Genomic DNA, 24,783 nt, shown 5'->3' on the forward strand with positions numbered 1-24,783 from the left:
TACAGATTAAAAAAAAAAAAAAAAAAAAATGTATGAGGACAGTTCGGACAATATCCTAATTATATAGTACGAGTACTAAAAATCACAGGGGTGCTTTTATTTATTAAAAAAAAAAAAAAAAAAATCTTATGTACTCTTAAAGGGATTGTAAACCCTTGTTAAAAAAAAAAAAAAAAAAAAACACACCCCCACAACAAACATGTCATACTAACCTCCGTTGTGCAGTTCGTTTTGCAGAGTGGCCCCAAACCTCCTCTTCTGGGGTCCCCCAACAGCACTGGTGGCTCCTCGCTGCATCGAGTGTCCACGTTGGAGAAGCGCTCTCCTTGGTGGACACCCAGGTGGGCGCGCTCCCGAGTACCGCATCTGTGTCCTTTCACAAAGAATGTAGGCCTTGGACCCGCCCCCTGGTGCTGTGTCATTGGATTTGATTGACAGCAGCGGGAGCCAATGGCTGCACTGCTATCAATATATCCAATCAGGACACGAGACACCAGCTACAGATGGTGTGCTCGTTTCCGGCCAGAGAAAGATCCATGTCAGGTAAGTAAAACCGGTGGGGGTGGGGCCTTGCAGCACTACAGAAGGATTTCACCTTAATGCACAGAATGCATTAAGGTGAAAAACAATGAGGGTATACAACCCCTTTAAAGCAGATGAAGCATTAAGAGAATATTCTGTAAGAGCAGAAATCCTCATATTGGGCCCCACCAAAACATCAGACCTGAATAAAGCTTACATACAGCTTTTCACAAATTAGAATGTTACAATTCCTGAAAAACACTCTTAGTACAGACTATAATAGATTAGCATCACCATTGAACCCAACAGAGAAGGATTTACCCCTTACCTGCTTTCCACTGTGTATCCTGTTCCTTCGTAACACCGGAGTACTTCCTGTTGTTACCCAAACTCCAGCTAATGTGTTACTATAGACCTCATTCTCTTCAATTACGCCCTGTCCTTTTTCATGCTGGAAATAAGAGAGAACATGACATAGAAGTGTGGCGTTTGTTTTGTTTTTTTCATGAAAAGAAATTCTTAAATTTTCTCTTAAAAAATGCTCCATTGCAGTACAGCCGATTCCTGATTTATATAGTTGTTAAAGTTATCCTGTTACTACACAATGCCTAGGCTGTAGGTCCGAAAGTGAAAACATTGCCTCTATGCAGATTCTGTATGCCACACTTCCGCGAGTACAGAATACCTGCTCCTCTGTCGCATGCTGTGGTTCCTCCCATCAGCTTGTGCATCATTGGCGAAAGTACGAGTCAGCGGGGGGGGGGGGGGGGGATGGGGGGTAGGAGTCAGGGTTTGAGGAATGGGGGTGCAGCATGCGACTGAGGTAACAGGCATTCAACACAACCAAATGGTTACAAATAGGGTGCAGCAAAAAGAGTTACATTTTAATAATCGAATACTGCCGAATACAATCAGCTGTAAACTAACACCAGGAAAATGCAACGTGGTGCTATGAAGCCAGGCCTACATAAACCAGGAACCATTTGTAGAGTTTTTTTGGTCTTCTCAACTTTATCCATTTGAAGACGTATAAAATTAATAAAAATATATATTAAATAAGTTATAATTACAATAACTTACCACATAGATTCCACCGTGTTGGCCGTCATGGATTTTATTATGCCTGACAATGGGGCAGCTGTTTGTACGTATCTGTATTCCTGCTAAAGCATTGCCTGTTGAGAACAAAGTAAATCCATATTAAGAGACAAGCAGTACAGAAAAATTGTACACAAGTATGAATTCCAAAAGGTAAAAAAAATGCATACCATAAATGTCATTTTCTTCTATAAGGCCTCTTCCGTCACCAAAGATATACACACCACCTTGGTTTCCATTAAAAATTGCATTTCCCCTTGAAGAAAAAAATATATTTTAGTCAGTAACTGTTTAGACCAATAAAACATGACACCCACCAAAATAAATGGCCAATCTTCTCTTTTACCATTATGTTTAAAGGAGAAGTTCACTTAAAAAAAAAAAAAAAAAAAAAAGCCACGCATGCAAATTTTAAACCTTGACTAGTTTGGTATATATTTACTCGAACATCATCCTTCATATTTTATCAAAAAACAACAGGGTATTATATTGTGTTTGTGTGCACTAAAATTCATTGTAGTGTATTTTTTTCCTGAAAACTTGCATTTGATAAAAGGCTGTGCAAATATCACGCAACATAAAAAATTGCAAGAGCCTCCATTTTATTCTCCAGTGCTTCAGCTTTCAAAAAAATATATGGTGTTTTGGGGTTACAAATAATTTTCTAGCAAATAATGCTGATTTTAGTGTGTGCGAAAAATGTACAAATTGACCCAGGCAGCAAGTGGTTAAACTGCAACTTCCGAGGACAATTCATAGCAAGGGTGCCAATAATATTTTCCAAAGCTTTAAAATTTTGTAGAATACATAAACTTTACAGCTACAGGAAAAGTATGACACCTCATGTGATAAAAACTCTTTAACCTGGCCAAAGACTGGTATGAAGTAGTAACAGGATGACACTGCTGCTCCAGAGAATTGTATATGCAGTGCTTTCTCTGTTCATCTTGCAATCCTGATTAATGTTCAAAGGGCGACAATTATTGGAACAAACAGCCTTTTTACCTGCACCCATTATTTGAACAAAACCACAAAAATAAATGTTATTTACTGCTTACCGTATGGTTGGGTCACTATTTGAGGTAATCCATACACCAGCAAAATTGTTTGCATAGATTTTGTTCTCCAAGAACTGTCCTCTCCCTTTTTCATGGACGTATATCCCTCCCGTCTGACCGTGGTGAATTTCACACCTGACCACCGTGGGATTGGCATAGGCTTTCACCTCAAAACCTGCTATTCGATTCCTATGGATGTTGCAGCTTTCGAAGTAACCCTGCAGGAAACCACGGAGGGTAAAATTCAACAATTTTATAATGAAATGATAGGGGGGCAGAGAAAGTATATGTGAAAGCAGGCAAACCAAAACATAGCGGGGGGAATTCAATAAAGCTGATGATGCGCCACTTTTCTGGCAATTATCCCTCTTGCTGATGTATGTATAAATGAAGCATTTGTGACACTTGGGGGTAGATTTACTAAGGCTGGTGTAGAATGTGGTGCAGCTGTGCTGAGCTTCTAACATCAGCTTGTTTATTTAACCACTTAAGGACCGAGCCTCTTTCTGAGATTTGTTTACAAGTTAAGTTTTTTTTGCTAGAAAATTACTTAGAACTCCCAAACATTTTTTCTAACACCCTAGAGAATAAAATGGCAGTCACTACAATACTTTGTGTCACACCGTATTTGCGCAGCGATCTTACAAGCGCACTTTTTTTTGGAAAAAATACACACTTTTTGAATTAAAAAAAAATAAGACAGCAAAAAAATAAGACAGGAAAGTTTTTCTTATTTATTTTACGTTTTATTTTTACACTGTTATTTAAAAAAAAAAAAAAAAAGCATGACAGGACCTCTTAAATATGAGATCTGGGCTCAAAAAGACCTCAGAACTCATATTTAAACTAAAATGCAATAAAAAAAAATAAATAAAAAAAAAATTTGACGTCGCTTCCACCCTGCAATGGTATGGTCTTCACACCCAGGAAGAAGCATCCAATTGCCTCCGCAGCTACCGACGGCTGCGGTAAGTGGTGGAGGGCACCGGAGAGCGGGGCCTCTACCACCACCAATAAAAGTGGTCTTGTGGCAAATCTGCCGCAAAGACCACTATTATCGGAAACCGGACAGCCCACCGAAGAAGAGGATACCAGGGTTTTGGCAGCTAGCTGCTGCCATAACAACGATATTCCTCTTCAAAGTGAGGATGTATATCGGCGTGCAGTAGCCTGGAAGTGGTTAAGCTTTGGTAATAAAACCTGGAAGCTGATTGGTTTCCATGCAGAAGTGAGCCTGATTTTGCACTCTGCAAGCTTTATTAAATAAAAACCCTTGGTGTCTGACATCGGCTTGTGCACCAAATTCGGATAGTTCTATAAAGCGCTGCTTTTACTTTGTGTTGCATTGAATGTGCAATGTAAAAGTGGAGCCAATTAGGACCAACTCTCTTTTGGCGTAGAGAGAGAAAAACTGGCGACAGATTTTTTGAAAGTGTCCTCGTGTACGCTCTAAAAAGTGGTGCATCATGAGCAAAATTCAAGTCCAAGTTCTAGACAGGTATATGAATTTGGCGCATTCTTCACAACTTTTAGAGACACAAAATCTGCCTGTGCCAGTGTTTATGCATTCCAGGGAGTATTGTTTTGTGGAGTAGAGATACAAGTATAAAGAACAAAACTGAACCTTTTCAAAGATTTACGTTTGTGTCTCATGCCTACATTTACTTAATGGGGTGAAGGTTACCCAAAGAGTGACAATTGCTTCCCTATCTACTGTCCTACGCTGCACACTTGGAAGCTGGGAGACAGTGTGTGAGGTCAGGTAGCAGATAAGGCAGCAACTGTCACACTTGAGGTGATGTTTCACTCAAACTTAAAGTGGTTGTAAACCCTTACATATACCCAGTGACATGACTAGTCTCAGGTGATACAAAGACAAAACAAATCCTCCTATATAAGTTGTACATGTTTATCTCCAGCCATCTTTCCCCTGCAACCATTAAAAGTGCAGAATTTACACAGGATCTCTCGGCTCTAAAAAGCAAGGGGTGGAGAGCTAAAGTTACATCAGTGAGGAGAGCTCAGAGTTGATTGGAGGGAAGGGGACACCCCCTTCACACAAACAGGAACAGAACTGAGGTTGTCACTTAGCTAGAGTGCTCTCCTGTCACCTTTTTTCTCTTGGTGTCAGGAAAACTTGTCATAAAATGATTCATGCTGATAGAGGAACAAAGCAGCAGGCAGAAATGACACTTCGTGCCCTGGACTGAGACAAGTACACTCTATATAGGGATATGCTTTGTTCATATTTCATGTCTGAGGTTTACAACCACTTTAAGCTAAAAAGTCAGAAACATAACAAAAAAAATTGAATAGGGCAATAACAAATCTTTCAGCACTAAGCTTAAACACCATGTAGGTCCAAATATTAAAGAGTAACTCCACTTTTGTTGAGGAAGAAAAACAATTCACTCTGGGTTATCAAGGCAAGGATTTTTGACAAACTTTGTTGCAGAATACTACCTGTCTCTGCTCTGAAGAAAAAGCGGTTTGTTGTCTGCAGAGTGAATCTGAATGGAAATGACTTTTTCATTATCAAATGCACTTGCAGTCTTCTAAAGAGGAAAATGCAGGGTCTGTATCCATTTAGAAGTGATTAACCCTTTGGGAGTATCTCACAAAAAAAGGAAATTTTTGTTGCAGAGGATGCCTAAAATCTGACTTGTGTCTTTGTGCAGAATTTTAGGAAAAAATCCACACAAGCAGAAAACAACATTTCTGGGGGTGTTCCATACACAAATTGTGAACGAGACACTTCCAAGTTGCCATGTTGCACTGGATTTTACAGAAAATGACAGCGCTGCAGATTGGAAAGGTAATTTTTAATAGCATTCAATTACAATATGCCTTGTGTAGCAATTGTACATTCTATAATATTTTTTTATTTTCCTCACGACTGTGGAGTTACCCTTTAAGTCTGTTAGACAAGATAATGACGATTCTCACCATATAGAATGCATAAATATTTCCCGTCTGGTTTGTAGTTTCCAGTCACTAAATAGTCACTGCTATTAAAATGTAATGGGTACACAAGACAATGTTCACTTTACCATTTCTACATGTCCATTCTAGCAAACAATTAAAAATACTTAAAGTGGAAGTAAACCCATCGATTTAACAGTTTCAAAAAACAGTTACATTGCCGGCATGTGCCAGGAATGTAACCGTCACATTGGTTGTGCTCTCGGCCAAACCATCCAATGGCTGGGGTCATCACTGATCACATGTGCATTATTGGAGTTGAAGATTAACCACTTAAGGCCGGAAGGATTTACCCCCTTAATGACCAGGCCATTTTTTGCGATACGGCACTGCTTTAACTGACAACTGCGTTGTTGTAAGATGCTGTACCCAAATAAAATTGATGTCCTTTTTTTTTTCCCCACAAACAGAGCTTTCTTTTGGTGGTATTTGATCACCTCTGTGGTTTTTATTTTTTGCAATATAAACAAAAGACCGTCAATTTTGAAAAAAAAAAAAAAAAAAAAAAAAATGTATTTTCTGCTATAAAACATACCCAAAAAGAGAAATCAAATTTCTTCATCAATTTAGGCCAATATGTATTCCACTACATAGTTTTGGCAGAAAAATCCCCAATAAGCATATATTGATTGGTTTGCCCAAAAGTTATAGCATCTACAAACTAGGGGCTAGATTTATGGCATTTTTATTATAATTTATGAATGATTTTTAGCCGGACTGCGACACTGCAGCGGACAGATCGGACACCGGACATTTTTGACACATTTTTGGGAACCAGGGACATTTTTAGTGATCAGTGCAGGTTAACATCAGGGGTGATCAATGTGTTTCCTGGGTGTGTTTACTAACTGTATGGGGGATGGGCTGCCTGGGATAACACAGAGATTCCTCTTCCTGCAAAGCAGAAAGACCAGATCCCAGTGTAATCCCATCAGAACGGAGATCTGCCTTGTTTACTTCGGCAGATCCCCGTTCTGTCACTGTAGGAAACAATCGCGGGCGGACAGCACACAGGGTCCGTCAGACACGCTGGACTGGCTCTAGGGTTGCCCCCTTTTCTTCAAGTCAAACCCAAACACTTTAGCGCACATGCCAAATTCGGAGGAGTCTTTAAATGTGTCCGGGTTTTAGGCAGACTGAAACCCAGACACATGATTCAAAACCTGAGCTGTTCAGGTGAATCCCAGACAGGTGTCAATCCTACGTGTCATAATAAAGGGGTCAGTGTCACCCCCCCTTGTAATACAGGAGTCAGTGTCACACCCCCCCCAACACACACAGGTCAGTGTCATCCCCTTCATAATATAGGGGTCAGTTTTACGCCCTCCATAATACAGGGGCCTCAATAGAGGAACCCCATTAGATCAGAATCCCCTTATAACAGTGCTCCCCTTAGAGACCCAAAAAAATACAAATTAAAAAAATGCAGCACAACCTCGGCCTATAATTATAATTCATATGTGAAAAAATAATTGTGAATGATGGTGGAAACCCCCAAGGGTAATCCAAGTATTAATACACTCCAATCTTATTTAAACATATATACTGTTCCACCTCCACACACACATAACACTGTATGAATAGTGGTGTAAATCCACTCCAAAATATGTTGTGCTAATATCCAATAGATATTAGCACAGCACATTTTGGAATGGATTTACACCACTATTCATACAGTATTATATGTGTATGGAGATTGCACAGTATATACTGTATGTTTAAATATTGGAGTGCATTAATACTATACGAATTAATATAATTATAGGGGAAGGTTGCACTACATTTTTAAATTGAGAAAAAGAGAGCGAGAGCGAGCGAGTGCGAGAGAGCGCACGAGAGAGAGAGCGCGAGAGAGAGAGCGCGAGAGAGAGAGAGCGCGAGAGAGAGAGAGCGCGAGAGAGAGAGAGCGCGAGAGCGCGAGAGAGAGAGAGAGAGAGCGAGAGCGCGAGAGAGAGAGAGCGCGAGAGCGCGAGAGAGAGAGAGCGCGAGAGCGCGAGAGAGAGAGAGCGAGAGCGCGAGAGAGCGAGAGAGAGAGAGCGCGAGAGAGAGAGAGCGCGAGAGAGAGAGAGCGCGAGAGAGAGAGAGCGCGAGAGAGAGAGAGCGCGAGAGAGAGAGAGCGCGAGAGAGAGAGGGGGCTGACAGAGTACAGGACGGTGGTAAGTGTGCCTAGGGCTACGGCGGGTGGAAACCCAGGCACATGTGTCAAAACCTGGATTGTCCGGGTCAAAACCGGACAGGTGGCAACCCTTATTGGCTCCCCCACTGGAACCCACGATGGGCCGTGCGCAGACGTACACCTATGGCGATTCGCTCAGCCGAGCCACCTTGCCTCAGTATAACTATGGCAGGTGGGCAGCGAGCGGTTAAACAGTGACCAAGATGGCAGCTTCCTTGACTGAAAACGATAGGAGGGTTTACTTCCACTGGAACATGTGTATGACAGCTCAGTGTGAGTTCTTAACACATACAGAGCCTTGCAGAAGTATTCACCCCCTTGATATTTATCGTGTTTTGTTGCCTCACAACCTGGAATTAACATGGATTGTTTGATGATTTGCATCATTTAATTTACAGAACAGGCCCACAACTTTGAAGATGTTTTTTTTTTGTTGTTGTGAAGCAAACAACAAATAGGACAAAATAACAGAAAAAGTCAAAGTGCATAACTATTCACCCCCCTAAAGTAAATACTTTGTAGAGACACTTTTTGCGGCTATCACAACTCCAAGTCGCTTTGGATAAGTCTCTGAGCTTGCACATCTTACCACTGCGATTTTTGCCCATTCCTCCCTGCAAAACTGCTCCAGCTCCTTCAAGTTGGATGGTTTGAGCTTGTGAACAGCAATCTAAGTCTGACCACAGATATTCTATTGGATTGAGGTCTGGGCTTTGACTAGGCCATTCAAACACATTTACATGTTTCCCCTTAAACCACTCAAGTGTTGCTTTAGCAGTGTGTTTGGGGTCATTGTCCTGCTGGAAGGTGAACCTCCGTCCTAGCCTCAAATCACACACAGAGTGGTACAGGTTTTGCTCAAGAAAATCCCTGTATTTAGCACCATCCATCTTTCCCTCAACCCTGACCAGTTTTTCCAGTCCCGACTGCTGAAAAACATCCCCACGGCATGATGCTGCCACCACCATGTTTCACTGTGGGGATGGTGTTCTTTGGGTGATGTGTTGGGTTTGCGCTAGACAGAGTTTTCTTTGATGGCCAAAAAGTTCAATTATAGTCTCGTCAGACCAGAGCACCTTCCTCCATACATTTTGGGAGTCTCCTACATGCTTTTTCACAAACTCAAAATGTGCCATTTTGTTTTTGCTGAAAGTAATGACTTTCTTCTGGCCACTCTGCCATAAAGACCAAATCTATTAAGCGTGAAGAGTTCCTTGGTCTTCATGGCAGTGTTTGGTTAGTGGTGCCTCTTGCAGCCTCTGGGGCCTTTCAAAAAGGTGTGTATATGTAATGGCAGATCATGTGACACTTAGATTGCACACAGGTGGACATCATTTCACTAATTACGTGACTTCTGAAAGTAATTGTGGCACCAGAGCTTTTTATGGGCTTCATAACAAAGGGGTGAATACATACGCACATGCCAATTAGCAGTTTTTTATTTCTGAAAAATAGTTTTATGTATATGTTTTTCCAATTTTACTTCACCAACTTAAACTATTGTGCTCTGATCCATCACATATGATAATTCAGATTAAAAAAACAAAAAACATTGAACTAAAGGCTGTAATGTAACAAAATAGGTAAAAAGCCAGGGGGGGGGGGTGTGAATATTTTTGCAAGGCACTGTAATAGATAGATATATATACATACATACACAGTGCCTTGAAAAAGTATTCATACCCCTTGAAATTTTCCACATTTTGTCATGTTACAACCAAAAACGTAAATGTATTTTATTGGAATTTTATGTGATAGACCAACACAAAGTGGCACATAATTGTGAAGTGGAAGATAAATGATATGGTTTTCAAAACGTTTTACAAATAAATATGTGGTAAGTGTGGTGTGCATTTGTATTCAGCCCCCCTGAGTCAAAACTTTGTAGAACCACCTTTCACTGCAATTACAGCTGCAAGTCTTTTTGGTAGGGTTACACCGATACCACTTTAAGACCAATACTTTTTGCTCAAGTACTCACCAATACTTTTTTTTCTTAAATTTTAATCTGCCATGTGACAGTGGCGCTAATATGCAGCAGTGTCAGTAGTTAATTTTTTTTTTTGCAATTTATATTGTTTTGTTATTTTGAGTGGACCGTGGCAGTTTTTTTTTTTTTTTTTCAATTACAATTTAACTTTTAAATATTACATTTTTTTCTTTTTTTTTTATTATTTTTTTTTTTATCAGCCCTGTTGTGGGGGTTTTGGTGAGATATCCATATCCAGACCCCCATTATCTCCCTTGTAAGACAGGGAAAGGGAATGAGGATAGAGATTTCTCGGCAGCCTCAGCTGCACTGGAGATGAATGGACAGGAGACAGATCCGGGGGGGGCGGACCAGAAGAGGAGCCGAGGGGGGACGATAATGGATGTGGACCTGGAGGACACAGGGGACATGGGGAGCACAGAGGGGGACCTGGAGCAGGACACAGTCGGTGCGCAGTGGGGCAGTTACAACAACCGATCTCCCTGGCAGCCGTGGGAGGGAGAGGAGGAGAAGCTGCTGTCAGAAAAGCTATACAGGGAGATCGGTGTTTGTAACTGCCCCACCGATCAGGTCTAAGGGGGTAAAATCTCCTGACGGCCAAGTGGTTAAATCCTTAACAGTATGTAGGTGCTGCCACCTACAACTAACTGGACACTGGCAAAAAAAAAGAAAAAGCCAAGCCATCCCCTCCCTATTGATCAACTTGGGTACAACCAGCCTGTTGGAGTCCCTTGCAGTTATCACTAACAATAACCATCTTCTTCTGGTGGGACAGCTCTCCCCCCTCCGGACTACAATGGCTCAACAGGACCCATTAGCACTGTCTGTGTTGATGGGGCAAACGTGCTAATTTCTTTCCTGCAACCTGTGGCTGCAGGAAAGAAATAATTTGCACCATCTATGGCCTGCCTTAGTTTTGTAGCGAACCATAAACCACAATACAGACGGGTGGTATCTCTGTCCCATGATGTATTTCAAAAAATAGATTTTACCGGTAAGCGAAAAATACCAATTTCCTAATCGTACAGGGAAACAAAGCTTCTTTCTAAACCCTTATGAACAGGGACATCCCAAACTAGAACATGTGGGGAAGGAAACACAGCAACAAGCCAATGGGCCCCAAGAAAAACAAACAGGAAAGAACCTCACAAAGCAGCCTGCATACAATGCAGCCAAAAGTAGCATCCTCAGGGGCTTCAACATCCACCTTGTAAAAACTTTTTTAAAGTCTGAACCTAAGACCAGGTAGTGGCTTTACAACCTTGAGGTATTGAAGCTCAATGACAAATAGCCCAGGAGGCACCTACACTTCTGTTAGAATGAGCAGTCACCGAAAAATGTGGAACCTCTTCTTTTCAACCACGGCTTGAGAAATAGGCTGACAAATCCAACAGGAAATGGAAGATTTGGAAGCTGTGTGACCCCTTCTTTGGGCCCCAGAAAGCACAAAAGAGAACCTGATTGCTGAATTGCAACTTCAGGTAAAACCGGACAACACAAACAACATTCAGGTAAAGAAGCTTTGTCTCCTGGCAACAGAGGCTGAGGGGGAAAAGGGAGGTGATAAAACATCCTGGTTGAGATGGAAGGCAGAAACCAGGTAGCCAAAAAGGACAACTGAGGCCAAAGAGCCAGATTGCCCTGGTGGAGAACCAGGAACAGATCCATACAGGAAAGGGCAGCAACCTCTGAAACCCTACGAGCCGAAGTAATGGCACCCACCCCCCTTGTATATTTTTGTTCTACCCCAATACCCCTCCTCCTTCCCCCCCATCCTTTTCCTTCCTCTTACCTCCTCCTCCTTCCTCTCCCTTTTTTTTCCCTCGTCTCTTACCCCAAAGGAATCCTATATATTACTTACCAATTACCTGTACATTTTCACTACATTAGATTCTCAGATAACAATCCCCTGTGTCTGCCGCGGGGGGAATCAACTGATGGTTTGGGACCTTTTTTGGCTTTGGGCTTGTAGGTAAGCAACCTCTCACTGTTGTTGCTGTCTTGTTAACATTATATGCTTGCCAACCTGTATGCACGCATGTTCTAAATAAAATTACCTGTTTTTATAGATTATTCCTCCTGATGAAGCGGCATCAAGACCGCACAGCTAGTAGAGGATCCTTAATCTATGAGGATAACTCCATTACCAGATATTCCCTTTGGGGAAAAACCTACGAGTAATTGTATACTGTAAGGTTTAATTTCCCTTTTTATTGAAATATTGATTTTGTTAATTTGTATGTTTTTTATATGTAATAAATGAGAATTTTTACTCAAGTTGATTGTCTGCCTATTAGTACCAGGAAAGTCCACAAGCTTTTCCTCTTGGTTTTAGTGTGTGAGAGAGCAGCCTCAGCAACTGTCCGCGCCCTCTTTCCTCCCTCTATTTCTATATAACATTTGGATGATGGTACTTTTAATACCTTATTTTTTTTAATTGTTTACCTGAGACTATACTCAAAATTTCATTATGCATAAGAACTAAGGAAAATCCCAAATGGGCTCAAATTTGGATTTTTTTCTGATGCAATCAGCTTCTGAAAAAAGACTGCCAAGGCTGAAACCTGACCCTCAATCAAACTGCCGTTTGACAGAAAGCCAATATACAGCAATATAAGATTTCCAAGTCCTGTGATTGATTTGTATTCAAGGAATCCAAACTGAATCAAACTTCTTCTTCTTCTCAACCCCCTCCCCCACGGTGACTAAGATTTATTGTACTGAAAGGTGGTCCAGAAGCTGGTGTTCATTGCCAGATCCTTCCAGGAGAAGGGGAAAAGACTTTACAGTCTCCAAAAGTCTTAAAGACTTCTCCAGTCCAAATACAAAATCATACTGGGGTGAAGGAACATCAGAGAGTTCAACGATTGCAGTCTCCTGTCCCACGTCCTCAGAACATTCCTCTGTAGATGCTTGGATTGGAACGTGGTAAAAGAACCACCCCAAAGGAGGTAGTCAAACTTCCATGTAAAGGCCAATCAAGGGATTCCACAGCATCCTGAGCAAGGTCACCTAAATCCTCAGAGAAAATTTTCTGGAAAAATAATCATTCTAGTCTTACATTATCCAAGGAGAGGCCAGGATATTGCTGATTTTTGTGAACTGAAAACCCAATCATACCGCTCTAGAGTGCACACAGAGAGACATTGCGTTCCAAGAGAGGAGCAGATTGCAACTGCTGAAGTCTTCCAGGTACCTTATAATGGGGATCCCCTGGAACTGTAGAAAGCCCAGAATCAGAGGTAGACCCTAGAGAACACCCAGGGAACAGTGGACAGGCCGAACAGCAGGGCCACAAATTGAAATTATATTCCTCTCCCACAAACACTAAAAAAACCTGTTGAAATGATGGAGAGTCACAGTAGGATGAACATTGCTGTGCAGTTTCGGAATCGTAAAGAGGTTTGAGTAGAAACCACAGAACCCTCTTGTCCTCTGGAACCTGAACAAACACTCCATGAAAAAGGAAGATGATCAAGCAATCTTTCCTGCAGATTCAAAGAAAACCTGATGCTTGGAAAGCTCTGAAAAGCAGTGAGCCACTATACTGCAGATCTACACATCTATTAACTCCCCCTCCCAAAATTCATTATAGTCCTGCAAAAGTCCTCCCCCACCTAAACAAGCCGGGCCACCTCTTCATTTTGAAGAGGGCCTGGGTCCTTGGTGTAGCTGGCTGGGAAGCACAGGACTTTGTATGGAATTGAGATTTTGGCTATGAGTCTGAGATCTGATGATGGCAAAGAGAAAGTCTCCTTAAGTAGAAAAAGCAGCAGGTTTTTAGAACCATGTGCGTGCCCTACCCTGTAACAGAGTGCTCTTCTCCTGATATCTTCTGGATGTATACATCCAAGTCAGGATAAAACAAACCTTTCCTATGGAAGGGAAAAACACTGCCCTTTCACGCCCACCCAAAATAAAAAAAAAAAAAAAACTTAGGGCACAAGAAACCAAGCGTCCGCACAAAATGGCATCCACCTTAGAGTAAACCAGTGTTCATTTCATCAACAAAAATATTTGTGTTATAAATTTCGTCAGCTGCATGTATTCGGCAACAAAAATGAATTGAAAATAAAATTCGAACCAAATGTGAGGGAGGTTTACCCACCTGAACTTCCGCTTTCCTCGGAGCTCCACCTGACTATTAAAGCCCCAGCCTCCTGCCAAGCTGTATTGCCTGAGAGACGCAGGCTCCCTCTGCCTGCTGCCTGGGAGTTCTAGAACATTGCCCTGCAAACCACGTGGTGAGGGTTTCCCTTCCCAGCAAGGTAGCAGTGCTTAGCACCGTGTAGGATAACAGCCTCCTCAGACCAGTTCTCTGCCCTGTGCACTCCTCCTCACTCCAGTTTACTTCCCCTCCCCCCACTACATTATTCGAATTATACTATAGGAGTTTGGTAATTCTAGAGAAATGCTTAAATAATGCGTTACAATTTAACTAAACCCATTTTTAGTCAGCTAAAATGTACTGGAGATTTTAGTCAACTAAAATTAAAACAATTCAGATGACTAAAACACAACTAAAACGTTATTTTAGTCAAAAGACAATGACTAAAACTAAATTGAAATCCGAAGTAAAAATTAACACTAGAGGGAACCCCTATAGACAGCCACCAAGCTCATAACTTGAGACTTTGTCAGATCCCCATAGCTGCAACCACCAGTTGCACAGCTGCTCCGACCAAGGATGCTTCAAAACAAGGCCCCCATTGCCGGGATCCTTAAAAATCAGAACAGCATCCCTACGACATGAGAGGTTCTGGTTGAGGAAAGCGATTTCTGGACTTACCAGATGCATATGCTCTCGCCGAAGTAAGCTTAGTCCACATACAAAACATCCTAAAAGTGAGGATGTAGTGGAAAAGACTAAGGATCTTGTGGCGTCCGCCATAATCCAAGTCCTGAAACCTCTTAAGAGGACGCAGGGATTTCAAATTATTGCTAACCATTTCCATGAGAAAAATTAACAAAGGTCTTTTTGAGTCAAACTCCAACCCTGGGGCTTTGGCACAGAGTCCTCTGAGTAGTCGTCTTCCACCTCCCCTGCCACCTGCCACCATCTCTATTGGTTCCAATAATGAGGAGGAAGAAGATAAGGAAAATGCCTGCATTTGCAACCTAGATGATCCAAACTGGCAATTATCCAAGAAAGCTGGGATGTACCCAAGCAGACAAAAATTCCTCAGTAGTCACTAGGAACAGGAGAGAAGGCTCTCTAGAGGTAGAGGAGGTACCTAAAAGTTGGAGAGAGTCAGAGATGCAAGGGACACATTGATGCCAGAGAAAATGTTGCAGGAGGGCCTATGTCCAGGTTCCTCTCTACACAACGGTGGTATTTGGGAGCCCTTCCTCCCAAACATCCCTACCTCTCAGCCATTTTGGAGAGAAATGGCCTGCCGATCCATTTAGCGGGACCTACCTTGAAAACAGCGGTCAGCTGAGAGAGCACTCTGCTGAAGTTGCACTAGTGCACCAGTTATCCCAGGAGACCTCCCACCCACGCCCCCAATAGGAACATGTGTGAATGTTGGAGAGCGTGGTCCTACTGCGACTAGCTGTCATCAGTAACAAGGTATGTTGCACCACAGGAGTATCGCCCTAAGCAGGAAAGGCCAGCTTCTATACTGCCAAACACTGATCCTTCGCTGTGTCGGCACTCGGCAGTTATAGAGACAAGGTGGGCATGAGCAGACTGCAGTGTTAGTGCAGAGTAAGGGGAGGGAGAATTTGAATTCCAAATAGTAGAGATGTCACAGAGCTGAGTGTAGAGGCCAGCTTGCTGATCTGAGCTATGGGAGTAGAAAGATGCCTGCCACCAGGAGGATCCATTTGCCTTGTGAGGTCGCTAGTCTTACTAGGCATGCGCAGTCTTGGCACCCAAAGCGAAGACCGTGCGACTAACAAACTCCACCTCCTCAGCTAGCACCAAGAACCTCCCAGACCACCGCTACTGCTATGCAGCGCTTCGGTGGCCCAGGAAGGCCCACCACATTAGTACCAGAGTGAATACAGCAGAAGGGGGACACCTATTAAAGAAAGACTAAACCCCCCCCAGTATACCACCAAAAGCACAGTCCCCACAAGGCAGCCAGTGCAAACATAGCTCACTCAAGACCATTACTCCCCAACCCAGTCCTACCCGGGTGGGGCAGGGAAGACACCTGTCCTAACGAGAACAAAAAACAGGGTAACACCAGCATGGTTATCATGGGGCACTCCCTGGTCCAGCTGTTACAATTTGCTAGATCCTCATTAAATCAAAGCCCGCCATAGTGACTTTAGCTCTATACATACTAAAGATATCAGTAAAGAACCATTGACACTACAGGGTTGACTTAGTTGATGGGTGTGTATGTGTGTCATAATAAAGGCAGGCCATTCATCTGAATGGGTTGCCCAACGCACCAAAAAAGGCAAGCGTGGCTTTTCTGGCAGTGCATCGCATGTTCGTCAGATGCATTGGGGTGCCGTTCAGAATGAATAGCACCGCATTTTACCAATGCTTATTAAAGTGTGTTGCACTAATGCACACATCACTATAGCGAATTAGTAGGAATGGGTCCTACAGCCTAACAGGAAATAAGAATAGACAAGATTAGAACATACCATGCCATGGTCAAACGTGAACACGCCAACATCCCGACCATGGTGAATATGGTTTCTCCTAATTATAGGATTTCCGTGATTTTTTACCCATATACCAGCTAATGCATTATTGGAGATCTCATTGTCTTCATAAATCCCCTGCAAAAAAACAAATACTATTAAAAGCAAAAAAAAAAGAAAACCCTCAGTTCCACAACCAACCAATGACGATTTATAAACTATGACTGATATTTTTGCAATTTAAAAAGTTCAGAACTGGAGGTACTGTTGCCAGAATAAATATTTTCAGATGATTTCCTTCCTACCCATTAAAGAACTCCATTCTACTTTAGACAGCTTCAGAATATGCCAGCCATATGCAATTAGGGTTCGTTCACACATGCAGCAATACCCTGTGTTTAAGCCGCGTTTGAGCAGTGTTTTTAAAGCCTCTGAACCACCCGTTAATGCCTGCCATGAATATTACAGCAGCATGTTGCTTTTATGAGGCATCGCTGCTTATCAGCTGCCTCCTTTAATACCAATGGTAGTGTGTCTTAGCACAACTATAGCAATTACGGCGCATTAGTGAAGCGTTTATAAAGTGTCAGCTTTTCCGCTAGAGGAGAGGCAGTGGAGGTTCCTGTATCCCAGAATGCACTGGTAAATAGAGAAGATAGAGCAGCTCCAGCCACTTCCTTTTGTACAGAGCAGCCGTGTGGTAACACCATTTGCTTCGGTGTACAGGTAAAAGCATCAAGTTAACCAGCAATACTGACAGTGCCAGGCAGGGGCAGAGTCACTGAGCATTAGTGCCAGGGGTAAAGACTTTTGTGTCGCAAACTGTCATTGCCAGCAAGAGTCAGTGCCAGCAAGTAAAGGAATCCACCATGCAGAGAAATCACAAAAATGTCTGCTATCACACCACAAGCTAACCACGACTCAAAGCAGATCATTTCCTCTACATTTATGCCCCTTTTAAGCACTCCACTCCAGAAAAACAACACTTTCATGGGCATTTGACAAGCTTTCTTGATGCTTTTTAACGCTTCAAAACCGCGCATTAACGCCACAGGTGCATTAATGAGTGTCGCTTAATTCTTCATAATTAAAACACGTGTGAACGAGCCCCTTAGACTTTTTACCCAACTTGTGACAACAGATTAGCGCCTTTCCCATACCAGACCTTAAAATGGCGTGCCTGTGACCATCCCATCACTAAATAATGCTGAGTGAAAGCAGACGTTCATATCTCAATATATGCTGTAAAGTGAAAATTATTGTTATTCTGCTTCTGCTAGCATCACATGTGTGATCCAGTGTGTAGAATGAGTATCTACCTGAATAGGCATCATTTAAATGGATGGTTTATGATGGTCCTCACACTATAAATATGTTTGGAAATTTAGCTGATCTACGTGATCAAAAATGAAACCGAGTCTGTGCATGGCCAGCTTTAAACGCATACGTCTAACTGGCAATAATTATGTACAGACACATCCGTGAAGCTGTGTTAAAGCTAAATATCTTTTATATGTTATGTTTACATTTTGTCCATATCTATTAGTTTTTTAAAAAAAAGCAACACAAATGAAAAAAGTTAACAGTTTTATTAAGTTACTATAAATATTAAAATGGCAGGAGCGAGGATTACCTCTGCATGGTCTGTGATGTATAGTCCTACATTTTCACAGTCACTGATGTTACAGTGTTTGATGTTCGGACATGCGCCCTGGCCACTTACACACACCGCAGAGCCGACTGCAAGAGAAGACAGCAATAATGTATTATACTTAATTACGCTAACCAGTAAAATGACACAATCTTACTGACTTTGTATTGGCATGAAAAAAATGATGTGCCAGTTACCTGTGCAAGTACTGCGGATTATACAGTGATCAATGACTGGGCTGCAGTTCACTGTGATCTCTAAACAATGATGTGCATTATGGTGCTGGGCAGACTTGTCATCAGGGTTGAACTACAACAAAAGCAGAAAAGAAAACTTTAAAATGTACAGTTTTATTATTAATTGCTTCTAGTTTGGTAATTCAGTGCTTCATACACTTTCCAAATATGTAATACATTGGTGTTGATTAAAAGCAAACAGACTGTGCACTTTGCAAGTGCAGTTGCTCCAGAGATTAGTAAATGAGGTGAAGATTCACTTAGCAAAAATCATGATTGGATAATGGAAGTCAGCAGATCTCTCTTCCGTTTACTAAGCTCTGGAGCAACTGCACTTGCAAAGCGCAGTTTACTTGCCTGTAGTAAATCAACTCCATTGAATCCTTGTGCAGATAAAACATTTACAGTAATTGTATAGCAAAATGTTTACATGGCACAAACACAAAACTTTCCAGGTAGTGCTTCAAGTGTAAAATAGTAAAATATTTTCCAGGCAATGGATATTAATAGACTTGAGTGAAGGTAGCTGGATGCAGTTACTTCCCCCGTATATACTGATGTGACATTTCAGCAGCCATGGATTCACACAGGTCAACATTTTAAATATAATCCTTTTCGATCTGGCTTTTAAAGTATCATTAAAAAACTAATTAGTGAATATATACATGCTGTTTATACTCAGTTACTATGAGATTCATTTTCTGTATTCTGCAAAAAAAAAAAAAAAATGAAAAATAAAAAAAATAAACCCCGGTAAATCTGTTCCTCTCCATCTCCCCCTTCTGTCCATGTCCACACTGCAGTTGGGGATTTTGCAAAGCAGTGTTGGCAGCTAGTGCACATGCTCAGTTTTTAGTGTATTGCCACCCTTAGCATTTCCTCCCCATCTGAGCAGCCCGTGACGATAGAGTAACGCATGTGGGAGTATAAACAATGATAAATGACAGCCCACTCCCCTCCCTTCTACTCTGCCATGCCCACTAACTAGCTAAACAGAATGAGGGGGTGGGATACTACATCTTGATTGATGGAGGCTTCACCTCCCTCTTATTCTAAGACACAGGCTAGAGGGGCGTGACTGTGACTGGCAGAAATCTGCCAACACCATGTGACTGGCAAAAAAAATTATAAAGATTTGATTTCAGATATATATTTGTGTGACAAATTAAAACAGTTTATTGGTATTAATTTTGCCCTGTATCCCATAGGCTGTGATAGATAGATATATCTATCGATATAGATATATACACACACACACACGTGACCGGCAGCAGAGAACTAGAAGCTCTTCCTGCCACAGATTCCCTGCAGACAGGCTGGGAAAGAGTTGGGTCATGTGACAGCTGGATATTGATTAGGAAAAAAGTAATTAGACGATCTTATTAAAATAAATTACAGTGCCATCATCCACATACAGAAAGAGAAGAGATCATGTAAATCAAGCAGTGTGCGTTTAGTATCACTTACGTTATCCTAATAAACGCTACATATGATGGTAAAAGTAGTTTTTGAAAGAAAAAAAACAAACAAAAAAAAACACACACACACAAACCACTAGCCCATCTTCAAAACAACCAAAATACAACACTGGGAGGCCTGCCAGAAGAAAATACTGTACAACCATTGCAAAGGCTGCAGCAGTAAGAGCAGGGTTTTGGTAATTGAAATCTGTAATATTACAGGCAATTTTAATAGGACAGGCATTTTATTTCCAAAGGCCCCAGAGCCTTTATTGTACAATAATCAAAAGTTTAGAATTATGTAGAGTTAAGGAAATATGCAAATATAAAAATGGAGTACTTGTTATAAAGGAGTTGTTTTACCTGCCCCATAGGGGTTTGTATTTATGTCTGTCTATCTAGTTCTGATAGTGCTGGGCAGAGGGCAACACTTTCTTTTACAGTGTTAGACTGCAGGAGTACTTCAAGGATAAGTTCATCTTTCATAATATGTTACGGACTGGCCCTGCTATGACAGCTAACGGGGATCTTCTCTCCACATCCCCCCGCCGCCTTCTCCTCCCCCCCATGCATCACTCATTCACAGTGCTCTGTGAATGGAAAACTATAAGGTCGGCAGTCTTTGCAGATGTCAGCTTGTTTTCAATGAACTCCTATGGTGCTGTGAACTCTGTGGTAGTTCATTGAGTCTTCCTGTCAGAATGTGGGGGAAGAGGGAAGTGGGGGGGGGGGGGGAGAGGGAAGTGGGGAGTTGGGGGAAGGGAAGGGGGAAGGGAGGTTGAAGGGAAAGGGGAAGGAGGGAGGGAGGAAGGGCAGGAAGGTTATGCATGAATGCAGGGTGGTGAAAAGCCTCCAGCCATTAGAACCACTTTAAGTGTATGACTGATGAGGTCATCTCTTCCTTCAATCTGAATGTTCCCTGAGAGCACATTTGCAAGCAGCACACCAGAACTGGCAAAATTGTTGGTTATATATACTAAAAGGCCAAGTCCACTTTTTCCAAAAAACTAAAATCAAATGCAAACTTTGCATTAAAACATGCATTTATTAGGATCAATTATTATTCCTGGTTTGATCAGGAGTTTCACTTTCTAACATACATGGGTAACCAGCATGCACCTCTCAGTCTCACGCATGCGCGATGCTCCGGCAGCCGCAGCGCTGAAAGTTCAACAAGTTGCCATAACAGGCAGCGACGGAGGAAAGTCCCACCCTATTGTTACGGCAACATAGATAACATTATCTATGCAGAGCAAAACCAGGAAGCCTTATCCTTCCAAGCCGGTCAATAATTTGCAGCGCTTGGATAAGGTGACGTATTCCTGAGATCTTGTCACAAATAGCATTTATAATTATGGATTATGATAGAGATTTTTTATATATATTATATATATATATATATATAAAAATCTCTATATACACATACATATATACACATATACACACACATACATACATACAGAGATAGGAGATAAAGGGGTTTGTTCCCTTTTTAAAAATGGCGCTGTGATACGACTTAAATCGCGTAATTTCCTGTCAGGAAATAACGTGATTTTTTTCACACAGTCCTGCCCATTGACTCGTGGGAAATGAGGACTCACATTTCCCAAAAGCACAGGCGAGGGAGAAAGTGATGCGGAGCGCTGTGGAGCCGGAAGTGGCAGATTAGGAGCCACCACATAGCAACAAGGCACATCTGGTAAGTTTAAAAAAAAAAAAAAAAAAAGGTCACTGCAAATGTTTATTATTAATAAAGAAATGGGAAAACGTGAAAATCGTTTTCAGGGTGGAACTCCACTTTAAATAAAAAGAAATTGCATTAAAACAAACAAAAAAAAAAAAAAGTGCATTTATTACCTTTTCGCAAATGAGCCTGTAAAGCACTGCAACCGCAATCAGTGGATCTCTGGTATAATGGCAAGCTCCTGCAGACTCTTCCTCTATGCCTGTACCAAGGTATGGACTTTCAGCCAGAGAGCTGGAGAACATGTCAATGGACCACGAGTGTGGTAATCACCGCACTTGTGTTCTATTGAGAACACAAAGTCTGGCTGCAGAGGCGACAGTTGGAACTCGTTTATTCATTCACGGATCTCTGAATCAATGAGGGGCTGTACACACAGAACCAATAACCGCTCAGATTTCAAATCTGACAGCTGCAGAGGTCAAGGAAAACCTGCACACTGTCAGAATGTGGGCAAGTTCCCATTGGCACCAAGTTACACCTTAAATATGGGTCTCACAGGGTCTTAAAGGTAGAGTTAGCGTTTGAAAAGGAGGCAGAATGGAGGCTGCCATTGCAGAACTCTCATTTTGAAAAGGCTATTCAGTTGGCTGTGATGTTGACTTACTTGAGTCCTTTCAGCTACTGAACTGAAGGAAATATTCAGGTGAAGAAGTGAGTCACTTTTGACTTTCCTAATTCACATACTCTTTCCATGTTAGGAAGTGAGAAAGTACTGAAATTGGAGACAGCCAAGACAAACAGCATTTCAGAAGGAAGTCAGCAATGGGAGACAATTTTTCCAAAAATAAACTTTTATAGGATTACAGATGTGGGCCAGTTTTAATTCCTTACATGTTGTTAAAGTGATATTAAAAAGGCATTTTTTTTTGTTTTAAACAAATCCAGATCGTCCTCTGCTCAAGTCCAACGCTGACGCTCTTGACCCCTCCCTCCTGCCAAGTGCCCCCACAGCAACCAGCTTGCAATGGGGGAATCCACGCAGGCTCCTTCCCGAGCCGTGGCTCTGCATGTCTATTCACATACAGAGCCATGGCTTGGCCCGCCGGCTCTCCCTCCTCACTGGCTGGGATTGACAGCAACGGGTTCTCTTTTAAAAAGCAAAACACAAACAAGCAGATTAAATTGGCTATAGAACAAGTAATAGTCTGTTGTATGAAAATTACAATGTTTTTGGCAGAGCCTGATGCTAACTATTTCAAGTACCTAACGTGCTGTGTAATGTGTCATAATAAATAGAATTAAATCAAGAACACTAAGTAGCAATGGCCAAGCCAAAAACACATAAAATGTTCAAATAAATCCTGGTAATTTAAACACATCAAAATATATGCTTACCCTGATTGTCATGTACCCAACATATGCATCTTCAGACCCCTCCATGAAAACAAACGTTGAGTCTCTAGTGTTTTCAATGATTACTTTATCTGCAACTTTTCCTGGTGCTGTAAAACCAAATGAAACAAACTAACTGTATATTACCGTTACAAAATCTTAAAGTACAACGTGCAATAAACCATGCAAAATTACCTGCACCAATCATTGTTATTGGGGACTCGATGTAGATCCACTCATCTGTATAGATGCCCGAATGCACAAAGATAAGTCCATCAAAGTGAGCTTCCTGGACACCACCTAATGCATCCTCAATCGTGTCGTAATACTGCCAGAAAACATCAACAAAACATTTACCACACAACAAATAATATACCCTCTGTAGATGTAAAGACTGAGTGATACTTACCAGCATATTTTCTCTGCCTTTATACCTTGTTGGATTGCTGTAAAAATGCTCTGCAAATCCAGGTTTAACGTGAGCTCCTTTGTACTGTCAAGGCACAGAAAAAAATATTTTGGAGATTTTCAACAAACTAAAAGATTTTTCCACTTATTTCTAGGTTACAAGAGCACTGTACATTACATTTTTCAGTAAAAATAAATAAATAAGAAAATTCATACATGGATTGGAATTTGGCAGGGTTCGGCAAAGATTCGATCCATGTATGGGCAGGCTGATTGTCCCAAAGTCGATCCATCAACCAACTTAAAGTGATTGTAAAGTCTTTTTTTTTTTAACGAAAATATTATACTTACCTCCAATGTGCAATGGTTTTGCACAGAGCAGCCTGGATCCTCCTCTTTTAGGGTCCCTCTTTCCTGCTCCTGGCCCCTCCCTCCTGTCGAGTACCCCCACAGCAAGTAGCTTGCTGGGGGGGGGGGGGGGCACTCGAGCCTAGCAGCTCCGTGTGTCCATTCAGACACGGAGCTGCCGTTTGGCCCCGCCCCCTCCATCTCCTGATATAAATGACTTTGATTGACAATGGCACCGCTGCTGTGTTTCAGTCAATCAGGAGGGAGAGTCCCAGATGGCCAAGGGAGTCGTGAACATCGATGGATAGAGATGGGCTCAGGAAAGTATTAGGGGGTGCTGGCGAGGCTGCTACACACTGAAGGAGTTTTATCGAATGCATTAAGTTAAAAACCTTCTGACTTTACAACTCCTTTAAGTACAAGCAGACTGTCTCACTTTTTACATATGATTACAGCCGGCAGCTATAGCCACTAGCAGTAATCATTGTGCTGTGTTAGGCCGGCCAGGTAAGCTCACTCACCCATGGTGTAAGGAAAGAAATTCCAATCTATGCACTCCCTAAAGCCTAGTACACACTAATATTCTCCCCCCCCCCCCAATTCAACACATGGGGTTACATGAAAAAACAAAAAAACAAAAAAAAAAAGAAAAGCTGGTCAGCTCCAGTTGGAACATTCCGATCAGCGTTTTCAGCCATTGCCTGAAAGTGCTGACCGGGAGGCAGTAGGCTGCTGGTTTTCCAGACGGCCGGCCTCTGTCAGACCGCCTGGCATACACATGGGCCAAAAGTCAGCTGGTCTTTTTTGAAGTGGCCGATGTACGGGGCTTTTTTGTAAGCTCCTTGAGGGCACAGACTAATGTGGACTAAGTTTTTGTTTTACAATACAGGCTCCTGTTAAACCCTTTTTAACCACTTAAGGACCAAGCCTATTTTTTTTTACACTTGGTGTTTACAAGTTAAAATCATTTTTTTTTTTTTTTTTTGCTAGAAAATTACTTAGAAACCCCTAACATTATATATTTTCAGACACCCTAGAGAATAAAATGGTGGTCGCTGCAATACTTTGTAAGACCGTTGCGCAAATACGGTGTGACATAAAAAACGCAATTTTTTTTTTGTAAAAAAATTAACTTTTTTAAATTAAAATAAGAAAAACAGTAAAAGTTA

The 24,783-nt window shown here is 41.8% G+C and overlaps 1 protein-coding gene across 3 annotated transcripts in view; it reads right to left on the reverse strand.

Annotated features, from left to right (window-relative positions):
• Positions 1-24,783, reverse strand: part of FBXO11 (F-box protein 11) — a 133,270-nt gene that overhangs the window by 29,042 nt on the left and 79,445 nt on the right. For 2 of the 3 annotated variants that reach the window (XM_073628519.1, XM_073628518.1), the window contains exons 6-15: positions 23,268-23,351; positions 23,054-23,186; positions 22,862-22,968; positions 18,281-18,392; positions 18,066-18,172; positions 16,433-16,570; positions 2,679-2,896; positions 1,791-1,876; positions 1,603-1,697; positions 851-973 (exon numbers count right to left, since the gene is read on the reverse strand). In XM_073628519.1, the coding sequence (XP_073484620.1) occupies positions 851-973; positions 1,603-1,697; positions 1,791-1,876; positions 2,679-2,896; positions 16,433-16,570; positions 18,066-18,172; positions 18,281-18,392; positions 22,862-22,968; positions 23,054-23,186; positions 23,268-23,351 (1,203 nt within the window). The remainder of the gene's footprint in view (positions 1-850; positions 974-1,602; positions 1,698-1,790; positions 1,877-2,678; positions 2,897-16,432; positions 16,571-18,065; positions 18,173-18,280; positions 18,393-22,861; positions 22,969-23,053; positions 23,187-23,267; positions 23,352-24,783) is intronic. The other variant, XM_073628521.1, reaches the window with a different exon arrangement.

Source organism: Aquarana catesbeiana, linkage group LG04 (genome assembly GCF_042186555.1).
Source record: "Aquarana catesbeiana isolate 2022-GZ linkage group LG04, ASM4218655v1, whole genome shotgun sequence".
NCBI lineage: Eukaryota > Metazoa > Chordata > Amphibia > Anura > Ranidae > Aquarana > Aquarana catesbeiana.